This window comes from Sturnus vulgaris, chromosome 5, assembly GCF_052056855.1.
Source record: "Sturnus vulgaris isolate bStuVul1 chromosome 5, bStuVul1.hap1, whole genome shotgun sequence".
NCBI classification, from domain to species: domain Eukaryota; kingdom Metazoa; phylum Chordata; class Aves; order Passeriformes; family Sturnidae; genus Sturnus; species Sturnus vulgaris.
In genome coordinates, this window is record NC_142247.1 from 9,709,486 (window position 1) to 9,735,535 (window position 26,050).

The 26,050-nt window shown below is 39.6% G+C and overlaps 1 protein-coding gene across 1 annotated transcript in view; it reads right to left on the minus strand.

The window, feature by feature from the left end:
* ANO2 (anoctamin 2) overlaps positions 1-26,050 on the minus strand; it is a 149,050-nt gene that overhangs the window by 114,355 nt on the left and 8,645 nt on the right. Inside the window, exon 5 of the mRNA XM_088166051.1 lies at positions 3,049-3,147. Coding sequence (XP_088022177.1) covers positions 3,049-3,147 — 99 coding nt within the window. The remainder of the gene's footprint in view (positions 1-3,048; positions 3,148-26,050) is intronic.

A 26,050-nucleotide genomic window follows, 5' to 3' on the forward strand; every position in this document is an offset into this window, starting at 1 on the left:
TGTAATAGCACTGAGTGGCTCCCAGTTAGTGAGTACCAAGTCCTTTGGAAGTGGATTGAAAGAGGTCCTGCTAATTCCTTCAGTACTCTGGGATCAATTCACAAGGCCCCATGGATTTCTGAGCATCCAGCAGATACTGATGGTCCCTTAAAAATTCAGTGGCCACAAATGGAAAGCCACAAACTCTTCCCACAGCTGCAGTCCTCTGTCTTAGTACCAGGCAGCCAAGATTATTAATATTAAAGACTGAGGCAAAAAAAGCATTGAAGGCATCCATTTTTCCATCACCCCTGTTTGTCAGGCGACCACTTCCAACAAGTCTTAGTCCAATATTTTCCTCACACCTTCTCTTGTTATTAACATTCTTTAAAACTTTTTTAGTTGTGTGGCACAACACTGGCCAGTTTCAACTCTAGATGAGTTTTGGCCTTATGTGTTTTCTCCCTGATTATGTGAACCATAGCTTTGTAAACTTCCTCTGAGGCCCAGCCTTGTTGCTAGAGATGGAATATTGCTTTTTCTTCTCAAGCTCCACGAGGAATTCCCTGTCCAACCAAGCACTCATGGAGCACTCCAAAGCAAATTCCCAGGGACCAGGGCTATGTAGCTCCGTGAGTGGTTTTGAGTTTACTTTCTTGAAACCTACAGCAACAGCTCTGCTGACCTTTTTTTTCTCATTAGACTGAATATTTTAAACTCAACCATTTTGTGATTGTTGTAGCTAAGGCACATCCTACTATCACATATTCCACATGCCTTTCTCTATTCACAAGTACCCAGTCTGGGAGGGCGTCTTTCCTAGCTGGCACTGAATCCCTGTGGCAAAAATTTTCTTCAACACCCTTCAGGAATTTCTCAGACTTGCTTGTCACAGCAGTGCAGTATTCCCAATTAATGCTTGGGAAGTGGACATTTCCCATAAGCACAAGAAGTTTCTCCTGGTTGCCTATGGAATAATTCATCACTCCTATACAACACTCAATGACATCTGCCTTGTTTTCCATCCCCCTAACCCTCACCCAGAAGCTGCCAAATTTATAATCCCTCCCTGCAGCTTTTCCCTTCCATACAGGACAACTCCCCCACCTCTCCATCTCTGCCATCCCTCCTGAACAGCCTTTACTTCCCTATCCCAGCCCTCCAGTCCCAGGATTCATTCCCCCAAAGCTCACCAAAGCCAGACACTTCACAGCTCTGGCCACGGAGCAACCCTCCCAGTTGTTCCTATTTTTTTCCCATACACGTTTGAGCCTGGCACAGTCTCACTCACTAAAATAGCTCTATTATCAGATCCAGGAGTTTATATATGGTTAAAAGGGCTCAGAGGGTACCTTTTCTCAGCATGTCTTATATTTTGAAAGATGATTTAAAACTGAACATTTGGGGGAAAAAATATTTGTAGCCAATTCGTGTTTAGAACTGAATAAATACTTTCCCCTGAAAAATGTCCTTTTTTATGGTTTAATATGATCCTTGAACAAATAAAAATAGCATCATAGAAAATACCTAATATGCCTTGAGAGCAGTTTTTTGTATCTATGAACAAGACCAGAACTTTCCTTTTAGTGGTTACTCTTTGAATCTTTTATTTTATATTGCCAAATCCCCAATATACAAGATTTCAGTTTTTTCAAAGTGGATTTTTTTTTTCCTTCAAAGGAAATTCCACATTCAATTGCTTTTAATTTCAAAAAAAACACCCAAACTCTAGGACATGAATAGAGTTTTCCTGTCAAGCTTGTTTCTGGTAGTGGTGCCATTTCTGCAGCTCAAGGTAAGAGAGGACTTTTTTTTATTTTTTGGAGATAATAGAGGATTTTTTTCTCCCAGTCAGAGGAGAGAAGGGAAATGCAGAACTGTGAATGAGGAGGGTGCCAGCAGAGATTATCAGCTCCTAGACAGACCTTAACCGAGGCCAAAATTATGGCAATATTCATCAATTAAAATAGAGTAAAATTTACTTTGGTGCATCTGCAAAAAACTTGGAGGGGAAAATTCCCATGAGAGCAGAAGGACAGAGAAATAAGCAGGCACTAAAAATGCATAAAAATAATTAATTTAGGAAGGGGTCAAAGAGAGGAGCTGAATATATAGAAAGTTTCTAGGGATACTGTAGCTGTCTAAAACCTACTAATTTTCAAGGACTGATTGGAAATATCCCTTTTTTTTTTTTTTCTCTGGGATGTAAGCACATTAAGACTATACAAGATTGATTTAGCCAGTCTTCTGATAATGATAAGTTGTAACAGCATGAAATGCGAACCACAATGAAGCTTTTGGTGGGTGAAAACAAGACAAAAAAAGGTAAACAAACAAACAAAGATCAAACAACGCAGTGCGAGAAAACAAAATCAAATTTTCCTTTATTTCTAATGACAATGCAAAGAAATAAGTGTTCTTAGTAGAGTTGATGAGCATCACTAGGCAGTTCCCCTGCCTCTAGTGGAGTTGTTAACCAATGGACTAAATAATTTCAGGAACACAGACTGGGTGATTTACTAGTCTGAATTTTCAGTTTGCCAGCAACTCTGCTGAAAACAGACAGAAAAGAAGAGAGTGAGCTGAAGTTTTAGTGACAACAGGCAGGTCTGAATTCATTAAGTCACTGATACCACCAAAACGGATTCTCTGGGGAGAGTCTCTCTCTCACTTTGGAGAAGTCTCAAGACAATGACCAGTTTCATACTATCTTCCATACTCTCCCTCACCTTTGAGGGAATTTCCTTGACAAAAATCCAGACAGCTCCTGCCTTCTCAGCTTTCAAAGCCCTCCTTAACACTCACCTCTGTCATCACCCTCCTGAATGCAGCCCATCAGCCAGCTGCCTCTGTGGCCTTTGAAAACCCCTTTGGAAATCCCATCTTAAATATAGCTCTGAACAGTAAATCATCTCAAAAAACTTGGAAATGTGAAAAATAAACCTGACAGCTCATTTTCTCTGATTTTTGAAACAAAGTAACTCCAAGGGCTTTTATACATTTAATGATGATTCTGATCCCTGCTCCTTCAATCATAAAACTTGTTGACAGAAAATGGGAGATATTTACCTTTTTAGTGGGCATTTTTATTTTAAGGAGTTCTGCTTCTCGACTGAGGACTTGCCAAGGCGCATGTATACGGACAAAACTCAGTCCTTGGCTCTTGTTCTGAAACACAAAAAAAAGGAAAACAATGCACTTAAATGTTCTTCAACACAATGTAGTGCTAATGTCTCAAGTTGTCAGCTCCAACTAAATCATTCAACAATAGGCAACAATCACGGGGAATAACCAACTTCTGCTACAGCTGGGCTGCAAAGTGACATTTTCCTTAAAAGCTTAATATTTTATGCTCTAAAATCCATTAATCTACTGCCTCCAAGTGTAGCTGTGTGTGCACAAAGATGACAGAAACCTACAGGACCAGATTTTGGAATTATGTAAATGAGAAACCCACAAGTTACAGCTTTCTATGTATATTAATATTTTTGAGGGGACCTGATTTCTTTAATGGGCTTTTGTGTCCATCTGAATCAACAAGATTAAAAAAAAAAAGCATTTCTCCTGCTCCGGGTGGGCTTCACTTTAGTTTTCATTTTCAGTTTTGCCCAGCTATTTTCCAGACACTTCATCAGATGAGTGGTTCCTTACGTGGAATCAGGCCCAACATTTCCTGCCCTAAATATCTGCAGTTGGAGTAGCAAACTTAAAGAAAACATAAAAATTTAACTTCTGAATAGAGATATGAGCCTCATGTTTATGTAAATTATTTGCTATACTGATCAGAAGCATAAAATGCCCAAAAGAGCTTTGGCAGATCCAGTTTTTTGCAAGCTGTGCAAAAGGTGTCCTGGTAGCACATCTGAGCTACAGAAAGGCACCCTGAGAGCAGAAAGCAGCACCCCTGAGAAAAACATGAAAATTAAATGAAGGAAGGTTCAAACAGTGTTTTCCTCAAGGCACACAAATAAATTGTACCAGTAAATCACAGGGATAAATGTTTACTGTGGAAATGTAGGGAAGAAAAGTTGGGGGGGAGATTAGAAGGGAATATCAGAGAAATCAAGGCAATGACCAGCTCTCACACTATCTCCCATGCTGCACCTGCTCTTTGAGGAAATTTCCTTGACAAAAATCCGAACAGCTCCTGCCTTCCCAGATTTCAAAACCCTACTGAAAACTCTGCTCTGCCATCATCCTCCTGAATTCAGACTGTCAGATCATATCCTTTAGGGAAGGACGTGGAAGTGGATACAAGGAGGCTTTCAGGAGGAATTTCTTCATGGAAAGGGGCTGCCCAGGGAGGTGATGGAGTCCCCATCCCTGGAGGTGTCCAAGGAATGATTGGACGTGGCACTCAGTGCTCTGGGCTGGTGACAAAGTGGTGATTGGTCAAAGGTTGGATTCGAAGATCTTGGGAGGTCTTTTCCAACCTCAAAGATCAAAGGCTTGATTAACGCTAAGATTAATGATCTTTGTGTGGCTGCTTCCATCTTTATGTAAACCCCAAACATGCATTTGCTGACTGTATCCTTACGCTTCCTGATTAATTTTTTATTTTTTTTAAGTTAGATGGAAATCCTATTATTGTTGCAATCACTTTTCTCTTATCTCCCCTATAGGTGCTATATGAATGACAAAAATCACTCCCTCACCTTCAGCTAACATTTCTTCAGTGGACCAATGCTATTTTAAAGAGCAGAATGAGCTGCAGAATCTCTCTTCCATCAGTCCACTGGGGAAGTCAGCTTTAAGAGAAGGAAGGAAAAATTTACTGGGCATGAGCAGATGTTCTGGTAATCATTTGCTGAAAATAGATTAATAACAGATGAGAGGTTAAATTTCAGTGGGTGAAGATCAGGAGCTTCTTCTGAGCTTTTGGCTAAAATCAAGCACGTGTCTCTGTCTGGGGGATTATATTCCATGCTGGCAAGAGGAGGAACAGTGTGATCTAATTGGTTGCTTCCAGCTCAGGCTCATATGACTACACAGATTGCAAATAAAATTAGGCAAATAATTTGATGGAAAAGACCAGACGAAGAATATGACCCTTGTATATTTGAAGAAAAATAATTTGGAAAGTTATGCTGCTCATGAAACGATACCAGATGATGAGGAATCAGACCATTAAAAATTGTTAAAAGGCTTAAAAATCACCCAGTGATGGGAAATTGAAGTAATTTCAATAAACGCCAATGCATAGTAAATAAAGTAGGGAAAACAGGACTAGAACCACATCTCCCATATCTTCCTAACATTCAAATTAATCAAAGACTTAAAACAAATTTGAAACCATCAATTTAGTATCATAGTTCAAGAGGCAAGCCATCTAGCTCATTTTCTATGAGCTCCCCAAAATAAAAACCTATAGGACTACTCCTATGGTAAGATTCCTTTCCCCACTTTTCCAGGCTTCACCTGCAGCAGTTCCAGGTGTCTTAAAATGTCCTTTTTTCCTTATGATGTCTGGCAAGGATCTGCTCAATTAACTTATTCCCAGAGGGCTTCTTGTATTGCAAACATCTCCAAAAGTTAGAACTTGCCTTTCTCCTTGCCAGAGTGGATTTATAACTGTTTGCTGGAGACACCCCCTAAATGCTGTCCCCTGGTTAATCACCTGAAATGATAATTGTGCACATGCTCATCACTTTGATCTAATGAAATGCTGTCAGTCTTCTATTTCGAATGCTCAGAATCACTCCTGCTGATTCATTGTACTCTGGATGCGTCACTAAAGCCAGCATGTGGTGCTGGCAAACATCGTTTTTGTTAGACCATTCACTTGTTATTTAATACAGCCATCCTTAATCAAGTCTTTTTTCACTTGCAGCTGATGTCCCACAGGACTTTTTCCTTGGCCCTGCATTGTTCCATGTCTCTATCACTGCACTCCCTGATTATATTATTTAAACTACTAAGTATTCCTAGGCAGATGACAAACAGATTTGTCGCTCTCATGATCCCTTTTTTTTTCCTGTCAAATCTATATTCCATATTACAGAGTTCTTCCAATAAGTTTCAAGAGTGGAAGTTTTTCAATATTTCATTCAGAATTATTCAAGATATATTTATAGCTTGGCTGCTTCTCTGTTTTCTGAAGCTGAATTCAGTTTTCCCATTTCAATAGGAAAACTCAGCATTAAAGTCAAATGGAAGAAAATCTGGAAGGTTTGCTTTGCTTTTCAATCAGCACATGAAGAAAAATATATTGGGTATTTCTTTCAGTTTATCATGATTCTTAGCAGTCTAAAGCAGGGCTTTAACAGCAACCTATATTGCACTTTTTCTGCCTTGGTCTGGAAATGTATAGGCTGAATAAAATTCAAATTTCTCCAAAGGAGACTTTTTCTATCTTTCCTGCCTTAACAGTAAAACACATTAAGACCTGCATCAGCTGCAAGTCTAAGATTTATTGCAAAATTATCACCATCAAGGCCACAGCAGAAAAAAAATGTATGATAACTACAGAAGTTCTCATATAGATATATATATAAGTGATTATTCTTTTTAGTGAAAGCTGAACATTCTGAAACATGGCTAGACAAGCATAACTAAGCAAAACTAAATTTATTTAGGCACCTCTAACACGAGCTAAATCATATGGTACTAAAGGCATCAGGTTTGTCAGTCACTATGAAGCCAAGAAAGTGAAAAAACAATTATTTTATTTTGGAAGAGCCCCAGGCTGGTTTTTTTTATGGTGAGCACACTGTTCCGAGGAACTTTGCAAATACAGAATTCATTGCTGAATCTTCCAGCTCAGTAAGTATTTTTCATCATTTCCTCATCATGAAATCACTAATCACTCCATATTTAAAGAATACAGTTTATAAATAACTTATATATTAAAGGAACAGTTATTCTTAAATACTTGTCCAAAGAAAAATATTTCTGCTGTGTATCTTAACAGGAAGAAAAATAACATCAAAGGGTAGAAAGAAGCTGAAAATAAGTTATTAAATAATGTCTAAGGGAGTCCAGGGAATTGCCAATCTTTCTAATGATTCTTTTTTAAAATATGAATAGGAAATGGACAAATCATAAATCATAAAACCCGAAGCATGTAAACTTCTTAAGAAAAAACCCAAATAACTGAACATTAAATGTTTCATCCTTCAGTGATTATTAAATAGACAGAAAAATACCTGACAGTAATATTTTAATGGTTGCAGTTAATATAATGAGACAACTTTTGGTAATGTAGCCACACTGGGAAAGCAACAGTGAAACAGTTTGTAGCGAGGAAAAGAAAAGACAGGTCCTATTAGCTCAGTAAAAGTAATCATCTTCCCATTAATTCCATCACCAAATGGATCCATCACGTCTGCAAATGCAATTGCTCAAAATTAATGTCTGCTCTCCTGATACCAGCCCTGGAAATCGAGGCAAATACCAAAGTGATGTGATAGTGCAAATAAAAAGCAATTTCTTGTTATTATCACAGAACTGTGGTCACTTTCTTTTTACAAGAGCAGAGCCAAGTGCTGAGCTGTTGGCCCCCAGCACGGGTAGCACTGGATTGCACGACACAGATTCAGGGAGAGACTGCAGAAGTGGCTGTGTTTTCTGCCAAATAGATTGAATTTCTGACTGTGAAATGGTGTGGTTTTGTTCCTAAAGTTTTGTGTGCAAGACACAAAATCAATCCATCACCAATGACATTGAGGGCCAGTCCCACTGGGAAAAGGAAATGCAGGGCACTGGTCCAGGTGAGACAACAACACCCAAAATGTCCTGACATGGATGTGTTAGTCCAGAGCAATTCCCTGCTCATGTTAGCTTATAGTAGAGGCTGTATCCTATAACTGTAGGCTGGTAATTTAATTCTGCCTCTTAGTCTATGAAGACAATGGAACTTCTCTCTATCAAAAGGCTTGTGTGAAGATAAATACATTCCAGCTTGAGAAGTGCTCAAATAAGGCAATAAACTAATATAATAATATATATAATTATAAAATAAACTAATATAGCTACATATTATGCATCTTATAATTTACATCTTTTCCTTCACAAAACTGTAGTTCTTTTACCTTTGCCAAACTTTCTCATTTCTATTTTCATTATTTCTCCAGGGTGTAGATTTCCCTCACTGCATGGGTACACAGACATGCTCATGACCTTAAGCAAAGCTACCATAATTTACATATGTTGACAGTTTGCTTTTCTCTTTCTTAACTTCTACCAACAGTGATGGCATAAATGTCTTGTTTATTTTATTCTCTTACTCCCACCTGTGAACATAAACAGTTAAAGAATATATTAGTGTGTATAAGCATAGAACAGAACACCTGGTCATGAAAAATCTAGCTAAAACACCCAAAAAAATTCAATATAATCTCAATTCCTTAGGTAAAGCACTGTGGAATGGAACAGTTGGCTTTGCTCATCCTTTGCAATGTTTCTTCATGGCATTGCAACCTCTCCAACCAAAATCTTCCCACTCATGTACAGACAGGAAGTGTTTGTGAATGGAAGATGATACAGGAAGCCTAAAAACACAGACATGCTTCCACTGAAGATGGAAATTTTTAATGGCAAGGAACAGAATGAAAATGAGCTGCTAGAAACTCAAGCACAAGTGTAGAATAGATTGATAAATCTGCCAAATAAAACAAAAAAAAAAAGAAGAAAGAAACAAGGCACAGACCTGTGTATTATTGCAGTGGTCAATGGAGGATCTATAAGCAGGTAAGCAATAAATATGTTAGGATTGTCATTCATTTTAATTCTTTATAAATATGCATTTTGGATTTTAAAAAATTACTGCACTTTCATCAGTATTTCCCAAATATTTCTCTCTGTCCACTAATCACTACAACATCAAAAGTATGACTTTCAAACATGAAGCAAAATCATCCCTAATTATTTGGAATCACTTTATCAGCAAATGTCTCCTATGTCACAAATTTGTTGCCACAAAAGCCTGGCACAATTTCAGCACATCTTCTCAGACTGAATACCACAAATAATAAAAAGAAAGTGTAAAATTTAAAGCCTCCCCACCCAAACCAAACTGCCCCAAAGAGGAAGGGAGGATTGATTGTGTCTACTGTACCACCTCCTGTATTTTGGCAGTGTCAATGGAAAATCGTGTAATCAGCTGGCCTGGCTACATTCAGTGCCAAATTAGCTAAAAGATAAGCCAATATTCTGTATAATACATCATATCAAACTTTATTATCAATAATAAAATCAACAAACGCCCTGAGACCAAAGAGTTAACATTAAAAAGGGCACAATGTAATTTCTCTTGAGGGAATGAGACTCACTAATCTGCACAGAGATTTATGACCTAAACAGTTTTCCAGATGAAGCAGCAAGATCACGGAAGTCAATCTTTAGACCAGATAACAGGCATGCAACCAGTGGGGGGATTAAGGAAAAAGAGACTGAACTCTCACTCTAGCAAACTCAATTTCAAGGAAAAAATTTATTTGAAGAAAAAAATTGAAAATAATTATGACTGAAAAACAGAGGAAGGGTATTTTAAAATATTCCTTCATCACTCCATGGTTGATATGGGATTTTAACAAACAATCATATGAAGTGATGATTCAATTTTGTGTTGAAAGATTTTAAATTCAATACATTCTTTAGAAAAATACTTTAGGGGGCATTCTGTAATTTGAAAGTGTTAACAGATGGTACAAATGTATTCAGTTTAATAAGAGTGTTCTCCTAATCAGAGGCTACAAGGTTTTCCAGGATGGTGTAGCCCTTTGAGGTCTCTCTCTCCAAAGATCAGTAGCAGGAAAATGAAGGTTGGCTGGGTTTGCAGGGGCTTGACTGGGAGGAGATTAAGATGAAGATAATCAAAGTATCTGGGCTGGCTTGTTTGCTGCCAGGGAACCCAAAAGCTCCCTGGACAGCTACAGCCTCACTGCAAACAGGAAGAGATGGGGAAGAGGCAGGGGCAGTCCCACAGTAGAATCACATGACCTATTTTGGATAAAGCAACAGGTCCAGGGGTGGAGAAATAATCAGTTAAACAACAATAAACTGGATAAGAGGAGAATCTGCACTGCTGGAAAAAATAAAACGTCACTAAGGGGATTTTGCAGAGCTAGCAGTATCCAATATCAGCTTAAGTGGCCTGGAGAAAGATAAAGCAGATGAAGTTTTTCAGGGTAGCAAGGATAAGGGCAGACTGTGAAAAATTGTAGAAAAGCTTTGTAAGAGCCTGAACAATAGCAAACAGCTCTCAATGTAAATAAATATAAAGCAATATCTGTGGGTTAAATCCAGATTCACATATAAGATGCCGGGCTCTGATTTCACCTATACTGGTCAGTAATGACACCTCAAAGTTGCAACAGAAAATCCTTTGAAAAATAGCAGCTCAGTATTTTCTAAGAACCAAGAGTAAAACAAAGCTTACATTTTATTAGGAAAGGTACAAAGACTAAGAAAAAAGCCCCATTCAACATAGTAGTATCCACATCTTGAATTCAATGTGCATTCTCTGCCTCCTCACCTCCAAAGAGATAAGTTGGACCCAAAATGGGTTCAAAGGATCCACAGAAGCCTTCTTATGATATCTACATAAGAATCACTGAGGAGACTGAGACCTTCTGTTCTGGAAACTTGAGGAAGTTGTTGCGGCACTCTGTAAAATCCTGTGTAATAAGGAGATGGGATGTGCATGGACTGCCTGGAGTGTCTTTCAGAGAAAGCACTACAGAGCCTCAGACAAAGCCAAATCAAAAATCAACAAAAGGACATAGGTATCAATGCAGCAGAGAAGTACCTGTCCCTTGTAGGTGCAAAAGAAGAATTTTAAGAAGAAACTATGCCAGACTTTGGGATACAGATCCCTAGAAGGTTCCTAGGTGGGCAAACAACGTCACATGGGGGGAGCACCTGAGTTGAGCATCTCCTGTCACCAGGAGAGCATCACAGTTAAAGCACCACGAAATTTTGCGCCATTCCTGCTCTTTCCTAAACACTTTACCACTGCAGCTGCTGGATATCCTGTACTGAACTGAGGGAATCTCACCCCACAGGATCATTTTATGGCAGTATTGCCAATACCTGGAGAAGGATTTTCCCACCAGTGAGGCACAAGCCTGCTCCAGATGAAATGTGGATATGTGGAGCTGAGAAGCTCTGTTGGGTGTTTGCAGGCTCTGCAGATGATTAGAAGGCAGCAAGAGCAGCAGCAGCCTTGAAATCTGAGCAATTCATCAAGCAGAGATAAATAGTCGCTTGAAATGTTGCAGCTGAGAGGAGCACAAGAAGCTTGGCAAATGGGCTGGGACTCAGTGTCCAAGAAATACCTCACTCATAGATGGAAATTGCAGTATAAGAATATTTCTGGAGATCTAGGGGTCCCAACACCCTCAGCTAACGAGGTACTAGGGCTCAAAACAGTATCTTCCCGAGGAGCAGGGTAATCACTGAAACCAGCCAGGAAATGGACAACACTGGATTTTCAGGAATGTCAATTAGCCAGCAGGTTCTAGTGATCTTTGCAGAATGTGCTGAATTATCAACACTTTTGAAAACCAGGTCTCAATACACTCAGTTCCCCAAAACTATGTTCCAAAGGGAATCACTCAGTAGATATCAGTACAGTAGCAATTACAGCACATACTTTTTTCATCCATCCTGGAAGTACTGCTCTCTACATGCCCTGAACTCCACTGGCCAGATTTAGCTCTCATCCCCATCACCATAAATTCAGAGTCATTCTGCCAATACAAAAAGGAGACACCAGCCAGTCAGAATATATAAGTGACGGTTTGCTCCTCTGTAACACTAAAATTAAAGGAGGATTATTAAAAAATCAGTTGTTAAATCATTATAAATGAAATATGAATTTCATTTTCTTTTGCAATTCTAAGAATAAACCGTCAGCAAACACCAAAATACCACTGTTTGCTAAAGTTTGACACATTATAAAGTTGTAGGTTTTCCAATACATTCCACAACAGCGTGCAACAAAAGCATTTTAGTGAGATCTTACTTTTAGCTTGGCATTGAAATATGACCATTTATGTGAAAAGCTGAGCAAATCACTTTTAGAGATGTAAGGGTCAAGTGGGCCATTAACTTTCAATTACTAAAAAGATAATTAGCAGATAGAATGCAGAATATTAATATTAACATGATACACTGCCAAAGAGTTTTATGCCATGAGGGAAATGAATTAGCAAAGGAAAAAATGTAAGATTTGTTATTCCAATCCTGGTGGCATCACACAAATTGAAATTTACAGGAAATCACTACCAGGTTTTTGTAATAAATGTGGAGCTATACCACATAGAGCAGTAAGTACCTTCCATCTTCCACATCTTAAAATTCATTTTATGTCTCATTAGAAGTACTCTGCGTTTTGTCATTTTCATAAATCTTTTTGCTTGTTTTACATCAGCTCACTCAAAATCCCACCATAACACTCCTTGCACTCCTGCCTTTAAAGATACATATACATTACATTGCAGTTTGAGCTTTTGTTTTGGCATGGTTCTGTCATATTTTTCCTGTACTTCTACCATAACAATTTTCTACTAAATAGTAGAAGTTTACAAAAGAGAGACCAAGCAATAAACTCAAAGCACACTATGCCAGGCTGTGACTTAATAAGAGGAATATATGCTCAGCAAGAGAAAACCTAAATCACAGAATAATAGAATGGTTTGGATTGGAAGGGACCTTAAAGATCATCTTGTGCCTACCCCCTGCCATGGGCAGGGACACCTTCCACTATCCCTGGTTGCTCAGAGCCCCATCCAGCCTGGCCTTGGACACTGCCAGGGATGGGGCAGCCACAGCTTCTCTGGGAAACCTGTGCCAGGGCCTCACCACCCTCACAGGGAACAATTTCTTCCCAATATCCAATCTAACCCTGCTCTGTGTCAGTGTGAAGCCATTGCCCCTTGTCCTGTCACTCCAGGCCCTTGTCAAGAGTCTCTCTCCATCTTTCCTGTGGGTTCCCTTCAGGCACTGGAAGGTCACAATGAGATCACCTCAAAGCCTTCTCTTGATGGCCCATAACACATTTACTCTCCAATGTGGTTCCTTCTATACATCATGACAGTGGGTCATGAGTGCCAAATCAAAGCTTTCAGAAACCAGTGAGGAAAACAAAAATCTCTTTATACTACCATTACTATGTCCTGCAGAATATAGCCATCACTTTTAAAAGTGCTGATGGAATCACACACTTAACCTCACATACTAAGAGGGTACTTCAAGAGCATTCACAAACAGATCATACAGGAAGTAACTTTTGGAGTAAAAGCTTATGCCAAGCTTTGAGTGCCTCAGGAGGGTGTTCTCCTGAGGACTTAAGAGACTTTTCACTTGAGAAAAGCCCTCAAGACACATTCTCATAACAAACTGCCACAGTATACACTGTTCTCTGGCCTGGCATCACCTAGGTACTGTTGCATACATGAACCATTCAGTGTGATCACACTGTGACATCATTAGGATATATCAGGACTGAGAACAAAAGGAAAAAGTGGGAGGGGCTGGTTTGCCTTTTTATTTTCCCCCACTTGTTTTGTCAGTCTTCAGTAAACAGAGATGCCTCAAGCAAAACTTGGGTCCATTTGCAGGGGGCATGACCTCATCCATCAGTATTGGATTAATACTGATCACAAAATGCTTTTGGTTCTTGGCATGCAGTAAGGAAAGTATTCAGAGATGAGAGATTTAATCTGCAAAACTGGGAGCAAGAAAAACAAGCAAGGAAAAAAAATTGCAGTAACTGGCAAACGAAAAGAGATGAGGAGATTAAGGCATGAAGAATTAGATGCATATTTTAGATTATTAAAGAAATAATACAGAAAATTGTGCCTTTGCCTTTCATTACTACATATCCATGCTGGCACTTCTATTGAACAAATAATGCACTTATGGCCAAGGATCATTTAAATGCATTGGGATGTCCTGACCATAAATTTCTTCGGTCAGATCAAAGTCTCATTTACACAAGTTTGAGAGGACAGCACATATCATCTTATGCTCCTACTTTGATTTATCTTGACTACTCTGTTCTATTTTCTTATATACAAATTAGAATCTTGATAATAAAGAATCTTTTTTTTTTCTGTGTTTATTCAGAACTGAATAACTGGATAACTGAGCTGGATCCTCATGTGTTGTACACCCCAACAGTAGTATAAATAGCAGTAACCACATAGATCCAGATCTGGTTGTATAACTTCTGCACATGATGGGAAAACATTAAAAATATAACTTTAAATTTAGCATTCACTATTAAAAATATTGAGTGGGGCTTTTGCCAGGAAATTCACACATCAATAGCAGATAACTGAACAGATGTTTTGGCTGAAGCAGGTTTCAACTGGAACATTCACACATATACAGAATGACCTCTAATACTGGTCAGATATTATGATTTTAGAGTTTTCTCAAATTTTGCTTTAACAAAGACTGTTAACTAAATATTTGCCAACATGTGTTAGCTGTTTCCAAAAATTTGTAGAGATGGTTTACCAAAAAAAATGCAAATTTTGCAATGCTCCTTTTGGACTAAAAGCACAAACACACAGATTTGCATAACTCTGAAAGTCTAAAAATGCCTTAATTCCCCTTAAGTCCACATATTAGTATAGACATATATGTATAGATATAGATTTATACACACTGTTATATATAACCAAATTAGAAACCCCTACTTGAACATTGCCCTTCCAGGAAAACTGTTCTGGTGTTCAAAGCTTCTACTCCAGCCCCCAGCAAAGGAATAAACACCATATGGGCTTTTCACATTTCCATTTCCACTCCAGCACACTTTACCTGCCTGTAATTAATGTATTAATATATCAACATCTAATCGTGATGCATTTGACCAACCCAGACTTCTGGAGAAAAACAATAGCAAGTTCATGGCAGTAATGCACCTCTTGCCACCAACTGAACAAAACAGGTTGTAAAGTAATATTTAATAATTACAAAATCTACATAATTTAATAGGTATTTATATATGATTACTAACTAAGGTTTTATACTTTCTGAAAAGGGGTCAATAATAAATACAGCTGTCAATGTTACAAGCAAGTGGCACAATAAAGACACAGATTTCTTGGGAGGAAGAAAAGCTGAAGATTTACATCAGGTGTGTACAGGTAAAAGAAAAACATTTTAAGAAAAGAAGCTGTGGGAAGCAGATTTGCAGTTGTGGGAAGTAAGTGTAAAGATGAATACAGACATGCTGCCAAGGGGAAACTTCCCATTTTTCATTCTCATTCCCCTTCACACAAATGCTTTCACACATTTGTTACCCCAGAGCAGCTGTGGCTGCCCCATCCCTGGCAGTGCTCAGGCCAGGCTGGATGGGGCTCTGAGCAGCCTGGGCTAGTGGAAGGTGTCCCTGCCCGTGCAGGGAGTGGAATGAGGTGGTCTTTAAGATCCTTTCCAAGCCAAACTATTCTGGGATTGTAGGGATTTGAAAACCTATTTTCCAGCGAAACAACTTAGCATTCACATGGTCTTCACCTCTACTTTTCTGCTGTGTTCCGTTCAACAATAAAAGAGATTAAAACAGGAAACCAGAGCTGAAAGGAGCCCAGATAGGATGCCAGTAAACACAGGAACAGGAGGTCCTGTACCCAATAACACCTTCAGTCCCGTGATAGTTTTTTGCTAGTTAGGTTGGATCCCTGTCTCTGCCCTCATGCATTTAACAACATTTTAAATTTAACAACGGTTACTCTTTCTAAAAGTAATTTCACAGCAGTTTTGACATTTTCAGGGAGAAAGACACAGGTATGAGTTCTGCCAGACTTCACTTCAGGGACTGCAGGAGGTAACAGCAGCTCCTGTCATTCCTCTGAACAGGCATCTGAGAATCAGGATTAACTCTGCTCTTCAAAGGCAGCTTTATACTGATTATAGAGAAATGTATCTGAACACAGGCACCTGGATATAGAGAGTAACGGGCAACAGGAATTTATCTTGTCCTCTTAGTATTTGAAAGAGCCCTTAGGTCTGTACTAAGGAATTGCCATCAGGTCAGTGAGTGATCCTGCCCCTCTGCCCAGCCCTGGAGGCACATCTGGCCAGCTGTGTCCAGCTCTGGGATCATCAGCACAGGAGGGACAGGGAGCTCCTGGAGCGGGGCCAGCAGAGGCTGCAGAGATGATTCAGGGCCTGGAGCATCTGTGCCAGGGAAAGGCTGAGGGAGCTGGGGCTGTCCAGGCTGGAGAGGAGCCCCAGCTGAGAGGGGCCCTCAGCCCTGGGTGTCCCTGTGTGCAGGGAGGGCTCCGAGCAGGGCCCAGGCTCTGCTCCGGGGGCCCAGCAATGGCACCAGAGCCACGGGCAGGGACTGAGCCCAGGGGGTTCCACCTGCACAGGAGGCACAACTTCTTCCCTGGGCACTGCCTGGGCACTGAACACAGACCAGAGAGGCTGGGGAGTCTCCTCACTGGGGATATTCCAGACCCCTCTGGACACAATCCTGTGCCCTGTGCTCTGGGATGGCCCTGCTGGAGCAGGGAGGTGGCACCAGTGGCTGACCATGGTCCCTTCCAAGCTGACCCATCCTGAGATTCTGATTCCATCTCTTTCATTTCTTCCACTTTCTCATCTGTTTTCAAGGGTTCAGGTAGCAGGAAGATGCCCACTGCCTCAATTCCTGGATTCACCTTACAACTTTTGATGTATGATTCCTTGGCTACACTTTTTATTGTGGTTTTAGTTACATTGGAGTGCTTTGTAATTATATATCAATTATAATCTTTGATAATTACCACTGACATGTACAAGTGAAGAAATACATTTTAGAGCTACCTATTAGTCTTGCGTGGTACTTAAAATTCTACAACATTTACAAAATTGGTTTTACATTCTAATTACATTTTCATCTTTTCATAAAATAATGGAAGAGAGAATTGCTAGGAGCACAGTACATGACTACAGAATTTCTATACTGATACCAGGAGGGTTACCAATCACTGTATTATAAAAACACACCTACTTTTAAATACTAGAATGAGCTGTCTTTAATAACATCATCTAGCAGGTCACCTGATATGTGGGGTTTATCCTTCCAGAGAGTCTGAGCATTATGAAGACATGGAAATTAACAACAATTTGCTGCTGGATCTTGGTAAAAGCATTCTTTGTGCTGACTTTTCTGTGAACAGACTTGCCAGTTGGTGGCCAGATGTGACAAAACATCCCTAAACCAACAAATACTTTCCAGGAGAGTCACTTGTGAACTGTGGCTCACAGGTGAAAAACAGCCCGGGGTCCCTTGTGGTGCAAGTCATGTCTTAGGTCGTCACTGTGCTGCTCTCAGGTGCCTCCTGCAACACATCAGCTGAAAAGTAAAGCAAGTGCTTTAATGAGCAAACTTTGGCACTTCACTGAAGCTGAACTTCGCCAGCTTTGGGTGAGCAGTTTCTTAAGGACAGCTTTGAAAACAGGAGAGAATAAGGGAAGAAGGAAATTTTGCACCGAAGTTGTTGAGAGACAAGCAGTTGGGAAGTATGAAATCTGTGTGTCCAGTTGTTCCAGCTGTGGATTTTCGCAATGGAAAGGATCACAGTTCATGGAATATTCTAAGTTGAAAGGGATCCACAGGAGTCGTCAAGATATCTCGGATGTTGTGACTTCACACAGGCCCATGAGTGATGGCAGCTGATGGGCAGCAGGGAAGGTCGAAGGACTGACTTCACACTGACCAAGGAAAGATACAGTGACACCGAGGAGTGGCAAGATTTCCGAGATTTTAAACATGAACAGCAGAGGAGTTTTTTCAAGAAAAAACAAAGTAATTTCTCCTTAGTAATCAGAACAGCACACAGGATATGGAGAAAGCATTGTGGGCAGAAATGGAGCACCCTGTGGTGGCCAGGCGAGCATCCCTGCAGGAGACTGATGTGAAGGGGCAGAGGGACATTTGCAGAGGCCAGAGGCAGGTGAGCAGGTCAAGCACTGGTGAGGTGAAGCAGGTACCACTCATTGACCTGTGAAAGCTGAGCAGTGCCACTGCAGGCAGAGAGTAAACATTATCCAGTGAACTCACAGGGACCTGTGACAAGCAGGGAGGCTTGCCAGGGCTGTGGGGCACCACAGTGGGTTGACTGCACTGCAAAAGCCTGAAAGCACCTGTAATTTAACAAAAAACATGGTATGAAATTTCCTAGGACCCACTAACCAAAGTGTGCACATTGAAAGGGTGGAAGAGCCTTGCAGTGATCTTCCTTAGGGACACAATCCTTAGGACATTACTTTTGTCTTGACCTAGCAGGGTTCAGTGGCAGATGAACATTTGCACATCTTCAGAGGCAAGAAAAGAATGATCAGTCAAAGCCTGCAAAATTAAGTATGAGATATGAGAGTTGGAAAAAGAGCAAGAACACTAGAGGTTTCCAAGACAGGCAGACCTACAAATGAATGAGGATAATGGGAATGAGGCAAGCAACGGATAGAAACAATGAGACTTAAATCCAGAAAAACTAAAACTTAAAACACCTTGTGACTTACAGGACATGCATAGAGTTGAAACTTTCAAGGCATTAGGAAACTCAAGTCATCCTTCACACTGTAACCAGCTTCAATAGGAGCAGACTTAGGACTTTGAGTGACTTGAGGAAAAATCCGAAGTGTAGGATGGGCAGCAGTATCCTTCCCTGTTTTGAAGTGATTAAGGAAAAATTACAGTAGTTTGCACTAACACTTTGGAGGTGCCAGCGTGGAGTTCTGCTTAAGTATTTCCAAGACCAGATCTTGAATATATATTCTATATCTCTAAAACGTTATTTTTTCTTTGTATTACTAAATTACTCCAGGTAAATCACAATTGAGCTTAGTGAATGTGTAGAAAAAGACTGGAGAGAAATTCTCCATGTCCCAACTGGAACATAACTAAGGGAAGTGCAACTGAGCTCCTCTGGAAGAGAAGGATGTTGGTATTTTTCCAGAGTATTGTGTTGGCTCCACACAGTACTTTTCCTGTGGAAAGCAGTGGCCACCTCCTCATTTCCAGGAAACTGCTTCTCTTGGTATCTTTTTGTTCCCCCTGGAAAGGTTGCAGTTCCCAAAATAAAAAAGTTAGTCCACATAGCTGTTCAGTCATTTTCCCACCCTAGCTACAAATAGCTCATTCTCTCCCAAATATAGTTTATTCATTTTACCAGGAGACATGTTATGAAACTCCAAGATCATCTACCGAACTCAATCTCTAGGATTTCCTTAAAATACAGTGTATGGATGTCAATCCTTTTAGTGATTCTATAATACTTTAAAATGATTACAGAATCCAGAAATTGAAGGGAGAAGCCAGCAGAGAACTGATTAGTTAATTCCTAGATGGCAGAGCTTAAAGCAAACATATTCATTACAAACATACAAATAAACAAACAAGAAACAAACAAAAATGAAGCCCCTGAAAAAACAACAAATAAAAATCCATGCACCTGTTCAAAAGAAATAATTTTGTCCAACCATTTGGTTTCAGGGATGAAATCATTGTTACATTAATGCTGATCTGGAATAACTGCACAGAAATTACTGGATATTACAGAATGCAGCACAATATTACATAAATCAAGATCTATCTATGATTTTTACTTTGGCCTGTTACTGTGAGCACATACCTGTACACAAGAGATAGAAGGCACACATTTATCAGCACTGAGAACCAAGGAGACAACCCACCCAGAAGGGTAAATTTTCCATGCTGTGCATGGGGATTTAGCCACCAAACTCTCATTAATGCTAATGAGAACCGTGCAGCCCAGTGCCACTCTGCTAAATTATTTATTTTCCTTGTTGTTCTATTCAGGAAAAATAATGGCTGACCTGGAACCACTGGAATGACAGAAGCAAGTCTGTGATATAGTTTTGACTGATATGCCTTGTCCTGTGACTTAATAGACCTTGCAATGACCGGGAAAGACACTTTGAATGCAATCTGATTACAACTTGTGGCTTGTACATCACAGTTTCCTCTTTTTTTTAAAGGATGTAGCCATGTGGAACAGCTAATGAATCCTTCCCTCCATGACAGCTTTCCCCCACTAAATCTGTGTTCATCCACAGGACCTACCACTAAGTTGTTGGAACTCTGCCCCCACCTAGAACTTAGGTCTGAAAAAGATTTAAGAAACAGTTTGAGGTGAAGAGGGTGTTTTGATTACTAATTACTTTGTTTTTTCTTGAAAAGACTTCTCCACTGTTCATGATCAACATGACATTATAGTAACTGAAATTTGGGCAGAATGACACACACAACCATTAGAGTCATCAGTAAAGCAAGAAGAGCTCAAAATGTACAAAAATCCCACAACCCTGAATCATTATTTACATTGCCTTTCCCTGATCTGCCAAAATTCCACCCCCTCACTCGCCACACACACAAACAGTTGTGAGGTTTTTTTCCCATTAGACAGTCCTATCCTGCAAGGACTAATTTCCACTGTCAGATACCCCCCAGCATTTTCCCTGCTGGAACCCATTCCTGAATCTGGGAAGGCTGAATGACACTTTATGGAATGTCTTGTAATTCGCCTTACTGCAGGCAGAAGGGGAAAAAAGAAAAAAAGGGAAAGGGAAAGGGAAAGGGAAAGGGAAAGGGAAAGGGAAAGGGAAAGGGAAAGGGAAAGGGAAAGGGTCTTAGCTCAGATCCTTTATATCGACAACATAGACTAAATAAATAAATTTATGCATAAAAGCAACATATTGAAAACGGGAACACTTATCTGCTCCAAAGTAGAATTCTCAGTGGCTCTGATTTAAGCAAAGGATTTTTCATGAGGTGTGAGTTCATGCCTAACCAGCAATGCCTCTTAAAATTAGTGAAATCACAGAACAATTATCCAACAAGCAGAAATTTAGTAGTGAGCATTCCTTTGGCACCAGAGATACCAGCAGGGCTGTTTGCTGTTCGAGATAAAGTAACCAGTGGCTTGGGGACAGGAAAGCAAAGAAAGTCCCATTTTCCCTACAAAAGAAATCTTCAAATTCAGGATATTTTTGCTGTGACAAAGAATAGGTCAAGGTGCATCAGGCATTGCAGGTGAGGCAGTCCTCATCCAGCACCTCACCCCAAAAACATCAGCATGACTGCTGTCATTAAATAGCTCAGAAAAGCAACAAATCCCAGGACCAAATCCCCCAAACTATCTCATATTTTAATACTGTATTTTCATGAAGCTGCTTTTCATAAAGCTGCACTGGCCTAAATGCCTTGGAGAAATTATCACTATTCAGCCTCCAAGCCTCCTCTGCAGGCACTGTGGCAGCATCACATCCCTCAAGGCTTCATGTGTCACCTTTCAAACCCTCCCCAGGGATTTAATTTGCACATTAAAACTTCTGCTGCAAATGAGAGCACTGATAATTAAAATATGTTTTCAGGGAATCATCTGTGACCAGGCCAAGCAGCTGATTTTGTTACTGTGCATGCCCTAGCCTGCAAGTGTCCCTTTCTCCCCCTGCCATGCCCCAGCAGAGAAGTACAAGCCATTCCCTGTGGGTTCTCATCTGCCAGGCAGTTTGTAGGACTTGAAGTAGTTCTCCCAGCAGGTGACAGAATTCAGCACAGAAAAATGAAAACACAAATTCGGGAGGCTATTGGCAATTTCTACCAGGCAAGTCTGCTAGAAACAGCATTATGTAAAAAAATATATGCAAAATTAGGATTTTGGGCCTCTGGCCCAAATCCCATTGTAAATATCCTAGCATATACAGCCCTATTCTACCTTCATCTAAAATTCAAGCTATGGATTACTCCATTTCCCAATATGCAGGCAATTGATGACATGTACCACTGCTTACCCAAGAGCTTTATAAATGTTATTGACGAAACACAGATGATTTTTGTACATCTTTTCAATTTTCTCTACATCTCTTGGAAGCCATTTTGACTAAGGTACCTCATAGCTGAGCACCAAGAGTCTGGATGGTAATTAAAATACACAGAATGAGTCTGTCTGCCCATTCATCTATTCAAGTCACAACATAGTCATTAAATAAAACCCCAGGATTCATAATATGGACTTTGAGTTTTGACAGCACAGCCATTCTACTTAGCCACCTTTTATTATAGATCATTATTTTAATGCTGATTTAATCACACCTAAATCCTATGGGGCTACTTCAAAATCCTGTTTAAAATGGAGACATAATTTCCTCTTAAATAGTTAATCAACTTGTCAATATTTTCATCACATTCACTTCACTACCACTTCAAAACCTTGCCTTGTCTGTTCAACTTTAATTTTATAAGAGCTGTGTATTACATTTCAGCCCCATATAAGTAACATACAGGAGCAGAACATGTTTTAGCTAATTAATGCTTCTGTAACCAGAGTCGCTGAAAAATATGCATCAAATATTTATATAATTGGCTCCCCAAAGAAGTATTGCCTCGTTCTGAGTGCTGAGAGACTGAAATACAAAGTCCAAAGACCTAGAGCACAAAAGACCTCAGTCATCTTCCAATGCTCCATTACTCTGTTTGCATTCTCATTGGCTTCAGGAGGCATTCATTAACAGGGGTGAAGGTCTAGGACTCAAATTTCCATATCCTTTTAAAATTAATGTTAGCTACAATTAAGCTTTCCTCTGCACTTTGGATGAATGAATATTTTGAGGCAATTACAATGTCCACACTGAGTGCCTGCAAGGTGTCTCACATGTACTAATGGCATGAGATGTTTTCTTGGGAGTATCCACAGAGCACATTGATAGATTTTGGGGGAAAACATATTTTTTTTTCTTTTTTCAGGATTTTAATTACTACTGAATTAAGCAATATATGTGACATCATTTTGGCTACACTTTATCTTCAACAGCTGACAGGAGACAAAGCCTTCTCCCACTGACAAATAGGAAGCACCTTAGAGGAAGAAAACAGTGTATTTTAACCCCATAAATGAAATCTACTGCACTATAAGCTTTTGTTTGGCTCAGGCTGGGGAAGTGTTGGAAGGTTTGTTTGGCTGGTTGGGTTTTTAAGTTTATGTGGGTTTTTCTCCACAAAAATGCAAAAATATGCCTTGGAATAACAAGCAGAAAAATCCAATCACAACCTCCATCATCAGTAATAATAATATCAGCATTGAGGAAATCGAGGATTTCCTTCCCCACAAGTGTACTGTAACCAAGGGAGTTTAGTGAGACATTTTGGAAACAATATTACCTCAAAAATTGAGGTTAGATGAGCTTCTTGGAGGATAATTTACACTTTGTTTTAGAATTGTCATCATCTTCCCCTTGAAATAATATTTCCTTTCCCAACTGCTACTTAGCAAAGGACATTTACTTCCAATGTGCTCGAAAATGATCCAGCTTTGTCAGAATGCCAAGGCACTTCTCCAGTGTCTTCTTATTCCATACCTATTATGCCCTACCATACATAATACTAATTGAAAATGGTGTGTCCTGCATTTGCAGTCATTAAAGCAACTGTAAAATTCAAATTTAAGGGAACGACTGGTTTGATATGAGGTGAAACACAAATATCAGTTTCCCAGGAACAAATAACAAACAAACAAAAGCAAAACAAAACAAAGAAAAACAAATTAACAACAAAGTAAAATTAAAAAAAAAAAAAAAAAGGCAAAAAATAATACCAAGAACTGCAATGTCCATGGTATTTATTGCCCTTCCTGGGCAACTTCATGTCCAAGAATGTAACTGTACACTTTGTCTTGGACATGCAAAATATCATCTCAGTTTAAAAACAGGAAAGCAAACAAATAAAAAAACAAAATAGGAAGGCTGTATTAAGAGAAAGGAAAATTTCTCTGGAGGACGGCAATAACAAATGATAGAAAGTTATTAGGAAGTTGAAAATGTAGTTAAAAATTCCTTAATTCATAAATAATAACTGCATGGAGACAGTCCATAGTGTTGCCTATTTTCCACAAATTCAAACGCAGCAATATGGCTCCCTCCACCTACAAATTACACATCTTCATTTTTCCCTTGTCCTCTTCTTTTACACATTTGACAATATAAGTGGGAAAGGTGTTTATCCCTAGTTATCAGACATATAACAATCATAATAATGCCACATGTTAGCAAACATATTATCATGGAAACTGCCACTTTTCAAAAAACAAATAGCTGCAGAAATAAAGCTTTTTAAATTGTTGTAACTCTATCCTGTGTTCCTAGGGACAAACTTCCTGGTGTCTAAAATGTTTCAGTCTACAAAAGCAGCTTCTGGAAGAACTCCCATGTCCTAGGAGGTTGGAAGACCCAAACCATTCCATGACTCTTTGATTCACAACATCCCATCATTCTTATATTAGTGGATTTCCTTGCAAAACCATAGGAAGATGATGTAAGGCAGAGAAACCAAGGCCTGCTCTAAACCAAGGCTCCAAAAGTTGAATCCCTGTAATATTTACCTTTGCAGCCACTCCAGACCTATCTTAAAACCTGGTCCAGAGTATATATTAAGGAATATATCTCAACTTCCAATAATATTATATGGAAAAAATCCATTTCTTATATTAGCACTGAAATTAACAACTAAAAACAAATAAACCTCCACCAAACAAACATTCAGTTCAGCATAATCCACTGGAAATGTAATAGTTGAAAGTCCACTTTGTTGTTGAGTTGTGCTACACAACAATAAAAATGCTGTTCTCAGGCTGTCCTCAGTTTAATGAATTTATAGACACGTATTTTTTCCCATGACTAAAAGCAGAAGTTTCTCTCATATCAGCTCAATACACAATTTTAACCAACATATAAGGACAGCTGTGCCTTTCACATGTGCCTAATCAGCATTTTCTTCGAAATTCACAGCAAGAAAATGGGCAGAACCTATAGCATGTTCCAACAGGAGTTAACTAACAGAAGGAAAAATCAGTGAAGTGATAGAAAGGAAAGGAAGTAAAAGCCACAGGTCATGGGCAGGGCAGGGAAGAAAAAGGATAAGGCATAGTCCTCCTAGTCCCTTCCAGATTCTCAGGAGATTCTGGAAAGGAAAATCATTTTCCCTGTTTGATTAGATAGCTTGTGTGTTGGGGAAGAACAGGAGGAGGGGTGGGGGACAGGAGTGATTCTGTACACACACAGTTAGAGAAGTGATGGAATAGCATTTTTTGTAATTTTCAAAATCAATTATTTTTTTCCATAAAAGAACTGAGCAACAATTTCCTGTGAACTTCCCAGCTCATTTACAAAAAGCCTTTTTCTCTTCATAGTGAAGACTGTGACAAAAAGGGGTTTTTTGATCAACACTTTATGGCATCATTTATCACTTTGTATATAATTTAAGAGCATGTGTCATCACTTGGAAGGAAGCCAAAATAGAATTTGTATCCAGCTGGACTTAGGGTAAGTAATGAGTCAAATAACCAAATCCAAATCTCCTGCTTGACTTTTTGGGTTCTGATGAAATTCAGAACTGAAAGGGGTCTCCAAAAACAGCTGTTCTCCTGGGTTTTATGCAATTTGGTTATAAAAATCATAGCAGTAAGATGGTCATGTACTGAACCATAACCCCAGTGCACAGCATAAAAGAATCAGGATCTGAGATCACTTTTTTCTGCTCAGTGCAAGGATGGCTCAGCCAGGCTGTGCAGTGAAATACAACCCAGAGCCACTTGCAGCTCAGAAAATTAGGCAAGGAAAATGTGAAGAGTACAAAGACTTTTGTATTTCTTTCTACCCCTGCCAGTGATTTAGCATGCATACACTATGCCAAGCCAGTCAATCTCAAATTTGCAGATTCAGTCTGTGATTTGCTCCACATTCTGGAAGTATTGATGGTTGCACTGAAAGCAACACGAGATATAGATTCTCAGCATGTCCAAAAAGGAGCTCTAAATCTCTCAAATTTGGTGTCAAGAACAACAGAGCACCTAAAACCAGAACCCAGGAGGGATTTCCCTTCATTGGATGTAAATATCCATGGCTTTCAAAGGGGCACAGAGGGGTAGCACAGAGCTCAGTGCAACAACATGAAATTCAGAAGACCTGTGCTCGAGTGACTTGGCAAGAGCCAAGTGAAATAACCACAGCTCCCAGCTGACGTGAGCATACTGCCATTCCAACATCACACACGTGGGGGAATAAAAACATCACAGCCTGGGATCTTCTCCTGTCAAAGCATAGGAGCTGCTCATTC